Here is an 11,728-nt window from a genome sequence, read left to right as displayed (position 1 = left end):
AAGCGGTTTTTCCTGGATAATTTGGGGGCTATTTGATCGATTCCACTACCATCCTCCTCAAAGAATCAAACTATAGAAAGATGCAAATTGCAAAAGCCATAGCCATCACCTCCCGACACCCTAACATTAATGTGCAAGTCTCTTCTGACTACATTCTTCCCTCAGCCCGCCCCTATGAGCACCATGGACTCCAGCCCGACCACAAGAAACTCGAGCCCCTCTTCCTAGCTCAGGTGAGTCGGTTCCCTTAGATCAGGAACCTCGGTCAACACGTCCTGTGACTAGGAGACAAACCAGAGCTCATTCCCTTCGCCCAGGATCACGAGCGACACCGCTCGGCCAATTAGCAGCCAGCATTCCGCCTGAGCCGGGTCACCAGAGCTGCGTGCTAGGTTCGCTCAGGTCAGGACAGAAAAAGAATCCAGCGACCAATCAGCGTTCAGCACCCCACCCGGGCCGATCAGCTTGAGCCTTAGACCTCCTTTATAAGGCCTACACCCTGATGCTTGCTTCATTCTTCTCTATGACTCCACGAATAGCAGACCTCTTCGATTCACCATGAAGTCCTCTCACCCTCAAGAAGCCTCCTGATGAGGCAAAAAAACTTTGAAGTTTTCGGTGCATTTGTTCAACAGTTTCACACTGTTACATCCTCAAGAATAACAGTTGTCGGCACACATCAGCGCATTTCTTTTTTCTTGACACTATGGATGATTTCCTTTATAATCTGAACCACGAAGAAAAGGAATCCTTTTATAAACTGAAGAACCTTTATTTGAAGATAGTCAAATCTATCAGCGCAGTTGACTTAAAAAAAAAAATATATATATATATATATAAAGTTTATTTGGCATTGAATCAATATACATTAAATGCAGATAATGAAAATAACACATAGTTTGAAATGACAATTACAATTGCCAAGGATATATATATGTGTGTATGTATATATATATGTGTATATATATATATTATATATATATATATATGTATATATATATATATACAGGGCTGGACCTCTATATGGAGATAAGGGTGTTGATGGGCTTTGAAAATGGGCAGCTTTGCTGTCCATGTTTCAGGACTCCCACATACAGGTACCTGTCATTGGTTCCACAATACATACTAAATCTTACAATTAAATTGTGTGCAAGAAATTTCATACATAATTTTAGGAAGTATTGTCTGTAAAGAAAGTGTTACTGAGTTATCTTTTAAAGTTTCCTCTGGACTTTTAGCATTATTATAGCGATTCCCAATTTTTTTTTTGTCTCATTACCCAGTGTAACACAACACATCAAACCAGTTACTCCCTAGATCAGGGGTTCTTAACCTTTTTTTCTCCAATTCCCCACTTTTTAGTGTGCCAACTCTCCATTTCCCACCACAGCATCGGTCTTTGACAAATTCAATTTTAACCCATGCAGTGTTTAGTACGTAAATATACGCTTTGCTTTTTTGTGCCATTTTACGGCCCTTAATTTTTGTTTGCATATATTAGATTTTTTACTAACAGTTATCACATGGAAATAACATACATATGAAAAGACAGTGGTTCTTCTGTCCGACCGGTCATTCCCCACTTGGCAACTCCACCATTCCCCACACGTTAAGAACCACTGCCCTAGATATTCTTGTTTTTTTTTTATTCTCTTTGAATATAATGATATAGATATAGTATATTGTAAATTATATTGCCCAGATGTGTGATACAGTTGTTGGTAAAAGCCACAGGAAAATAAAAAGATACATATAATAAAGGCTTTTCCCCTTTACAAGGGAGGTAGGCAAAAAACAAAGGCATAAAAAAACACTCCCACCCATTCCATCCCCACACACTCCACCCCCATCCACCCCCCTTCCTCCATCTTTTCTTGGCTTCTCCTGAATAACATGTCATCCCTGCATTTCACCCACTGACCTGGGTCAGAAGCAGTGTCACGAGACAAAGCACATTCACAGCAAGGCCGCTTCATTAAATTGGCAACCCCCCTCTCCATCCCATCATGCAGAAATGGAGAAGACAGGGAGAAATCCATTCAGGCTGTCTATTTATTTTTTATACATACTCCCTCACTCCCATCCCCCACCAACTCACCCTCATGCATCGTCTATACATAACCATTCTCCATTCACCCCTATCTTATGTCCTCTCCCATCCTTCCTCAACTGACATTCCCCTCTTTCCCAGTGCCCCTTTTACCCCATCCATCCATCTCATCCTTGGTCGCCCCCTCATGGTCACTCCTTCCACCTCTGCCTTCCACACCTCTTTTTCTAATCTTTTTTCACTCATTCTTTCCATGTATCCCCAATACTCTTTCATCAACCCTATCTCCCAACTCCCTTTCCATCCCTGTTCTTCTCCTCCCTTCCTTGTTTCTCATTCTATCCAGCTTAGTAACCCCTATCATACTTCTCAGACACCTCATCTCAAACACTTTCAAACTCCTCCTCTCTTCCTCTCGTATGTTCCATGTTTCTTCCCCATACAGTGCTGTTGGCACAATCACTCCTTCATACAGTCTCCTCTTAGCATCCATTCCCAAATGTCTAAATGTCTAAAAAGATAAATGATCCAAATTATTTTTTTCTATTTGGATATTTATGAGGTTCATAGAAACAGTTGAAGTAGGCATACAATATAAGGAGAGACAATAGGAGAAAGCAACTGGGACAGGTTACACACTGACATCATTTAACCTCCTCCTACTCCTCTTCCTACTAGTTTGCAAAACCTTCACCCAGAGATGTCTATGGGAGGGCCTGAGGGTTGTTGCTAGTTATTGTGGGGCTGTGGGTTTCCAGTCCGTGAATCTCTGGACAACAGTTATTTCAATCAAGTTTTGAATTATTTGTTTCTTTTAGGATGTCAGAGGATTCAACTTTTTAAAGCCAAAGGCAACACTGCTACATATTAATAATTAGTCTTTTGATATTTTTGTAACACCTTTATTGTGGTTTGCAATTTACTATAGTAGTATCTTCATCATAAACTCACTGAGATATGCATGTCACAATTGTAGTATGCCTCTAGTGTATACATTAGCAAAGTGTTTCAAGTAAACTTTTTGGGAGATGGTACCATGAGAAATATTGCACATTAGTAGTGTGTATACACACACACACACACACACACTTCAACGAACGGACGGCATAGAAGACGTTCTGAAGAAAATTGAAGTTTCGTGGATCCCAAAGCAAAGAGAAGTGTCTATTGTATTTGCAGGGTGGGGGGAAAATTGCTCGTGGGGTAGTGGGAAAGTAGGGAAAGAGGAGAAGGGGAGGGATTGCTGGGGAAATGGAAGGAAATGAGGAAGGAGTAGACTTGGCCCAGGCAGACAGGCGAAAGGTAAACAAACGACCCCCCGATCAGCTGAGCGACGATGAAATGTCTAATAAAAATGTAGAGATTAGAAGTATAGATAAGAACAATACAGTAGAAAGTGATGAGAATATTTTCCAGGGATTTAAAGAGGGGGGGGGGACAACCCCCCGACTGACAAGACTAGAAGAGAATGTCGATAAGATGATCGAGGACTTGGAGCGTAGGTTCGGTCATGTTAACAACATTCTACAAAGGGTTGAAAAATTGGAAGAACTAGAGAAGGCGAACAAAAACTTAACTGATGAAATAGAAAACCTGAAAAGACAGTTAAAAGAAGTAAAGTGGAGAATGAGGAATTGAAGAGGAATAGTAAAGAAAACAGAGAGGGATGGAAGTCGATAAAAGAAAACAGTAAAGTTGCATTTACTGATATAATTAAACAGCAAATGAGAGAACAAACTGAAGACTCAGTTATTAAAGTGATGAGACAGAAGGAGAATATAGTAAGAGACTTAGCTGACAAAAAGAAATGTATAATTATATTAGGAATGGAAGAGAAACATAACCCAGAAAGAACCTCAAGAACCAATGAGGAAAATGAAAAAGTAAGCAGTTTACTAAAATTAGTTCAGGAAGATGAACCAGAAATTATGAAGGAAATTGAGGAAAAATTCAGGCTCGGAAAGTATAGTAAAGATAAGACCAGACCAATTAAGATTAAATTCAGGTCACAAACGACGGCAGAGAATATCTTATCCAAAACAGGGAAACTAGCAACAAGTGAACAATATAAAAAGGTATGGATAAAAAGGGAAATGAATAAAGAGGAAAGAGAGGAAGAAAAGCAGAAAAGACTTGAAGCTAAGAAAAAAAACGAGAGCAGAACGGAGTCAGAGAAAGAGAGATTCTATTGGAGAGTAGTGAATATGAAACTAAGGCAGTTCGACATACAAGAGAAAAACAAAAGGGAAACAGAGAACACAATGGAAGTGACAGAAAACTAAGAGTGTCTTACACAAATATAGATGGATTAATAACAGGATTGAATGAGCTGAATGATTATTTGAAAGAAAAAGAACCGGACATAATGGGAATTGTAGAAACAAAATTAAAAGGCCCACTACCACCCAACAGTGTAGGACATGATGCATATAATTATTGGATTAAAAACAGAGAGAAAAAGCAAGGGGGTGGAGTTATGTTCCTGACTAAGAAGGATATAAACGTGAAGGGTGTCATATATGGAAAGAATACAGTAGAGATGATTATTATAGAAGTGGAAGACAGAGATAAGAAGAGCAGAAAATTTGTGATAAATTATGTGCCTCCAAAAACAGCCTCATGGGAGGAGAGTGAACATAAAAGTATGTTAGAGGACACAAAGATAACATTAAATAGAATAATGGAAGATGGAGGAAGAATAGTTATAATGGGCGACTTTAATTGCAAAGAAATCTGCTGGGAAGAAATGACAGTAAAGGGTGGAGACGGCTCATGGGGAAACGCTCTACTTGAGATGATTACTGACCATACAATGACACAATGGATACAGGAGAACACCAGGTATAGAAATGAAGAAGAACCATCGAGACTAGACTTAATAATTACATCTGAACCTAGAATAGTGGACAAGATTGAATATAAAACACCAATAAGTAAAAGTGACCACATATTGATTGAACTGGAACTTAATGAAGAAAAATATAGGAAAAGAAATGAGCAATATAGAAAAAAAGAATGATGTATGAAAAAACAAACTTTGATAAAATAAGAGAATTCTTTCAACAAGAAAACTGGGAAGAAATATACAAAGAAGAAACAACAGTGGAAGAGAAATGGAATGTTTTGACAAAAATTTACAAAAAAGGAGTGGAAAAGTATGTCCCAAGACAAAAACAAGAAAAAGAATATGGAAAATGCTGGTACAACAAAAGTTGTAGGGAGTTAAAAGACAAAAGAGACAAAGCCTGGACCAGATGGAAAAAAGACAGACCTGAAAAATGGAAAATATATACCGGTTATAGAAATGAATATGTACAAATGTGCAGAGAGGAAAAGAGAAAATATGAAAAAGATGTCATAGAAAAGTGTAAAGATCAACCAAAACTATTCTACAGATTTGTAAACAATAAACTGAAAAACAAACAAGACTTGGAGAAATTAAGACTAGAGGGAGTTGAATACACTGAGGAAATGGAAATGGCGGAAATTATGAACAAACATTTTAAATCAGTGTTTACAAGGGAGAACATACAACCTGAAGAGATTGAATGGAAAGAGAAAGTCCCCCCTATGGAAGAAATAGAAGTAACAAAGAATGAAATATTGACACACTTGAGTAATCTTGATGTCAGAAAATCGCATGGACCAGATGATATAGCAAACTGGATTCTGAAAGAATGCAGGAATGAACTTGCAGACAAAATACATAGCATACTAAACAGTTCCTTGAAAGAAGGAAAAGTTCCAGAAGATTGGAAAAAAGCAAATATAGTACCTATATATAAAGGAGGAAATAAAGAAGAACCTACAAACTATAGACCAGTCTCTCTAACAAGTACAATAGCAAAAATTTGTGAAAGAATTATCAAAAGTAGATGGGTAAAATATTTAGAAAAAAACAAAGTGTTAAATCCAAGGCAATTTGGATTCAGACAAGGACGATCATGCGTCACCAATTTAATATGTTTCTATTCAAGGCTAATAGATATAATACAAGAAAGAGATGGATGGGCGGACTGTACATTTCTAGACCTAAAGAAAGCTTTTGACAAAGTACCACATAAGAAGTTGCTTAAGAAATTAGAAACTGAAGGAGGAATACAGGGAAAACTACTAAATTGGATGGAAGACTTTTTGCAAGAAAGAAAAATGAGAGTAGTGATAAGAAACCAGCACTCAAAATGGTATGAAGTAATAAGCGGTGTTCCGCAGGGAACAGTTCTGGCCCCAATAATGTTTGCTATATATATTAATGATATGGATGAAGGAATAGAAAGCTATATGAGCTTCTTTGCAGATGATGCAAAACTACTGAAAAGAGTGGAAACTGAAGAAGATTGTGAATCACTACAGAGAGATCTAAATATAGTATAGGAATGGAGTAGGAAGTGGGAGATGGAGTTCAATACAAAAAAGTGTAGTATAATGGAATTTGGAAAAAGCAAAAACAGAATAACAGGAGCATATAAATTGGGAGAAGAAGGAATAAAAAAAGTAGAAAATGAGAAGGACCTGGGAGTCATTGTTATGAATAATATGTCACCTGAGAAACATATAAATAAGATTTTTTGAGAAACTTATAATTCAATAAGAACAAAGTTGCATTTACATACCTGGATGAAGAAATGGTGAAGAAAATCCTAATCACCCTGATAAGACCAAGATTGGAATATGCATTAACGATATGGTCACCAAGTACAAAAAAATGTATAAAAAAACTTGAAAGAATACAAAGAGCAATTACAAAACTGGCACCAACACTCTCAAAACTATCATATGAAGAGAGACTAGAAAAACTTGAACTACAGACACTAGAGCAAAGGAGAGAGGAGATTTGATAGCTATTTACAGAATCATGAAAGGCATAGAAATTACTGATAGAGAGAATCTGATAAAATGGGATAACAGAAATACAAGAGGACACGGAAAGAAAATAAAAAAAGACAGCTATAGAAGAGACTTGAAAAAGAACAGCTTTCCTCACAGAGTAATAAATAGTTGGAACAAGTTAGATGAGAAAGTGGTGTGTGCAAAAACAATACATGAATTTAAAAATAGTTTAGATAAAATGAGATATGAAGACGGGACCCCACGAGCATAGCTCCCCTTCCCGTAAAATACAACTAGGTAAATACACAAAATAGTTTAGATAAAATGAGAAATGAAGACGGGACACCACGAGCATAGCTCCCCTTCCCGTAAAATACAACTAGGTAAATACACACACAAAATAATTTAGATAAAATGAGATATGAAGACGGGACCCCACGAGCATAGCTCCCCTTCCCGTAAAATACAACTAGGTAAATACAACTAGGTAAATACACACACTTTCCTCACAGAGTAATAGACAGTTGGAACAAGTTAGATGAGAAAGTGGTGTGTGCAAAAACAATACATGAATTTAAAAATAGTTTAGATAAAACAAGATATGAAAACGGGACACCACGAGCATAGCTCCCCTTCCCGTAGAATACAACTAGGTAAATACACACACATACACATATATATATATATATATACAGTATATATAATTTTTTTCTTTCTTTCTTTTTTCTTCTTCTTCTTCTTCCTCTTCATGGACATCATAAATACCTTGTTTTATTGGTAGGTGTTCAGTCATGGCCGGTCACCCAGCCGTGAATTCAAGGAGATGACCAAGAAGGAGGCTGAGAAGCAGCTGGAACAAGAACTGGAGAATCTAAAGCTAACGTGTACATCTGAGGGTCAGAAACATCGCATCAACCAAGAATTTGAAGGTTTCAGGAACCTCTTCTCCAGGTTCATCAACAGTACTGGTAGTGCCATTCAGTGGAATGACATAAAAAAGTTACCATCAGATAAGGTGAGAAGCAACCTTGCAATTAAATTGTAATGGAATTAGTGTAAGAATAGTCCAGTATAAGACCATTTGATCTGTAACTAGAGGATTTAAGAAAAATATTAGCAATGATAGTGATAATGATTATATGAGTGATATTCTTCCAAGTGATGGAAACACATAAATGGAGTGGTAAATTGTTATAAGTAGCGTCTTAATATGCAAAACCAATTACATTTTAAACTGAAAGTGCTCATATTTGATTTACAGATCAGTGAAAGCAGTAATGTATTATATTAATTTTTTTAATAATTTGTCAAAAGCAAAAGGCTTTATAATTATATCAGACAAATTATTTTAAATATTCTGCACACTCATGTTTCCATTCTAAAACAAGCCTGCAGATATTTCAATGAATCAATGGATATCAGTCTTTTCCTTGACCATTTAATAATACCAAATATGATTTTGCTTTGATTAGGTGCAGCCATATTCATACTTGGTGGAACCAGCATCAAATATGATGAAGACAATGCTCGACAAGTTGGTTGTAGTTAAGCTCAATGGAGGCCTGGGCACTTCAATGGGTTGTCAAGGACCAAAATCACTGATATCTGTACGCAATGAGCTCACCTTCTTAGACCTTACAGTTCAGCAGATCCAGGTACATTTTTCTTTTTTTCATCAACAACCTTTAAAAATTTATCTTCAGTTTTCTATAACTATCCTAAAACTATAGGTATCATTATCAATCAGTCAATCAATTGTTGCTTCTAGTTTCATTAAGTGGAAAAGCCATAACCCCACAGTGGCTGGGAATGGCCCTTAGAACCTACCACATACTGTATATAATTGCGTATAAGTTGACTTCATGTATAGTGCAACCCCAGAATATTTTGGTAAAAAAAGAAGAATGTTTTCTCACATACCTTGTATATAATGCAACCCCAGCTTCTGACCATAAGGCCTACCATAGTTGAATATTGCAGTGCTAGGGATCATTCTGGACATAGCAAATAAGTGGTCTTCATTCTTTTTTTTATACAAAAATCTCCCAAAATAGTCAGAAATTTGCATGCATATTCATTTACAATGACAACCCTTTTGTCAGGATTAGTGGTACATATATGCCTTATCTATAATTCTTTACCAGTATACTATTTTCTTCTGCTTTCAAAAAGTGATATAGAATAAAATATTGGTAACTTTTACTGCCTGTATGTCTTGTACAGAAATGCAACAAAATAATGTATTTAACGGATTATAAGATGCATCAAAATAATGTATTTAATGGATTATAAGATGCCTCTTATAAGATCAATGTTCAGGTTTAGGGTAGTGACTTTTGGTAAGTGTATGGCAGCAGTGGCCCTTTAATCAAACAGCAAACAAATAAACAAAGTGGTAATCACTTCTACACCACAATATATATATTTTTTTCCCAACGTAATATTGTATAACAAGTCATACTTACCAGTTATTCATATAAAATAACACCAATCAGGAAGTAATTAAGTGACAACACTTAACCATGCATGTACCAAAATAATGCCTTCCCAAATTAAGGTGCAGCTTGTAAGCCCGTGTCTCTTTTAAGCTGTCAAATACATCAATACATCAATGATGTAAACATGTGCAAACAAAGGTGCTTGCAAATTGGAGAAAGGAAAAAAAACATTGTCAAGTCTTCATTTATATAAGGAGTTTATAGATTATAAGTGGTATACATAGTGAATGAAGTCCTGATATTCATGTGGCAACAGAAGGAAAGAATGTAGGCTAAGGGAGGCAGTTTAAAGGAACTTACTGGTACTGTTAAAGTTAGCCAAAGGTACAGTGAGACTGTAGGTCTACCAAACAAGTTATGGTCATCAAAAATGCATGAATTTTATTACATACATACATACATATACCAAAGGCTTTTTTCCCCTTTACATGGGAGGTAGCCAAAAAGAAAAAGGTATAGAAACCACTCCCACCTCTTCCATCCCCTACATACTCCACTCCCCTCCACCCTCTTCCCTCTTTCCTCTTTCACATCTTGGCACCTCCTGGATGACGGGTCATCCCTGCATCCCATCCACTGCTCTGGGTCAGAAGTAGAGTCACAAGACACAGAACATCCACAGCAAGGCCGCTTCATTAATTTGGCGACCCCCCCTCTGTCCCCTCATGCAATTAAGGAGAAGACGGGGAGAAATCGCTTTGGGCTGTGTCAATTTATTTCTCATACTCCCTCATCCCCCATCCCCCACCCCCTCATACATCATAGCATCATCCATACACAACCCTTGTCCATTCACCCTATTTTCTGCCCTCATTCATCCTTCCTCAACAGACATTCCTCTCTTTCATAATGCCCCTTTTACCCCATCCATCCATCTCATCCTAGGATGCCCCCTCATATTCACTCCTTCCACCTCTGCCTTCCACACCTCTTTTACTAATCTTTCTTCACTCATTCTTTCCATGTGTCCAAACCATCCTAATACTCTTTCATCAACCCTATCTCCCAACTCCCTTTCCACCCCTGTTCTCCTCCTCACCTCCTCATTTCTCACCCTATCTAGCCTAGTAACCCCTATCATACTTCTCAGACACCTCATCTCAAACACATTCAAACTCCTTCTCTCTTCCTCTCTTATGTTCCATGTTTCTGCCCCATACAGTGCTGTCGGCACAATCACTCCTTCATATAACCTCCTCTTAGCATCCATTCCCAAATGTCTATTTCTCATTACACTTTTTAATCCACCAAGGCATTTACTTGCTTCCCTCAATCTACATTCTACCTCCACCCCCACTCCTCCCTTTCCTGTCACATTCGCATCCAAGTATCTAAAAATATCCACTTCCTCCAGTCTCTTTCCCATAATACTCACTTCCAGTCTGCTGCCATTCTCTCCCCTTGTACATATCATCACCTTACTTTTGCCCACATTTATCTTCAGCTTCCTTCTTTCACACACCTTCTCGAACTCTGTCACCAACTTCCTCAATTCCTCTGATCCTGCTACAAGCGCAGTGTCATCAGCAAACAACAACTGGCTTATTTTCCACTTTTCTCCACTTTCTTTGTTCCATCTTCAACCCCTGACCCACCACCCTTGCATTCACCTCTTGCACCTCCCCGTCCATGTAAAGATTGAACAGCCAGGGAGACATAACCCCTCTCTGACGAAGTCCCACCTTTACCTCAAACCATTTACTCTCTCCATTTTTAATCCTAACACAAGCTTTACTACTATCATAAAAACTCTTGACTGCTCTTAACAACTTTCCTCCTATCTCATATATCTGCAATACATCCCACAGTGCCTTCCTGTCTACCCTGTCGTAAGCCTTTTCCAAATCCATAAAAACCAAAAAAACATCCTTACCTTTTCCTATAGTTGTCTTGCATATCTGTCTTACCAAAAAAATCTGATCTACACAACACCTACCTGTCCTAAATCCACACTGTTCCTCACCAATTACTCCCTCTGTTCCTCTTCAAATCCTCTCAATCAAGACCCTCCCATAAGCCTTCCCAACTACACTCAACAAGCTGATCCCTCTGAAACTACAACACTCACGCTTGTCCCCCTTTCCCTTGTAAAGCAGAACTATACAGGCACTCTACCCTCTCTCAAACAAACATTAAATAACCTTTCCAGCCAGTCCACTGTAACTGTACCTCCTTTTTTCAGGCATTCTGCATGGCATCCATCCAACCTAGGTGCTTTACCTGCTCTCATCATCTTAACAGCTGCTTTCACTTCATCTCTCCCTATTTCTCCTCCATTTTCCTCACTCAGCACTCTCATTTTCTTAGCGCTTCCCACTGCAACTATCTTTCCCTCCCTATCCTCCTTCAC

General features: G+C 37.9%; 1 protein-coding gene across 4 annotated transcripts in view; it reads left to right on the top strand.

Annotated features, from left to right (window-relative positions):
• The window catches only part of UGP (UDP-glucose pyrophosphorylase), a 154,376-nt gene that overhangs the window by 105,062 nt on the left and 37,586 nt on the right, over window positions 1-11,728 (top strand). For 3 of the 4 annotated variants that reach the window (XM_076187476.1, XM_076187477.1, XM_076187479.1), the window contains 2 exons: window positions 7,662-7,895; window positions 8,353-8,535. In XM_076187476.1, coding sequence (XP_076043591.1) covers window positions 7,662-7,895; window positions 8,353-8,535 — 417 coding nt within the window. Of the gene's footprint in view, window positions 1-65; window positions 234-7,661; window positions 7,896-8,352; window positions 8,536-11,728 lie in introns of those variants that run through there. The other variant, XM_076187475.1, reaches the window with a different exon arrangement.

The sequence above is a fragment of the Oratosquilla oratoria genome, chromosome 6 (genome assembly GCF_046742065.1).
Source record: "Oratosquilla oratoria isolate Oo_2021 chromosome 6, ASM4674206v1, whole genome shotgun sequence".
NCBI lineage: Eukaryota > Metazoa > Arthropoda > Malacostraca > Stomatopoda > Squillidae > Oratosquilla > Oratosquilla oratoria.
Note: the sequence above shows the minus strand (reverse complement) of the source record. Positions and strands in the feature narration are given on the sequence as shown.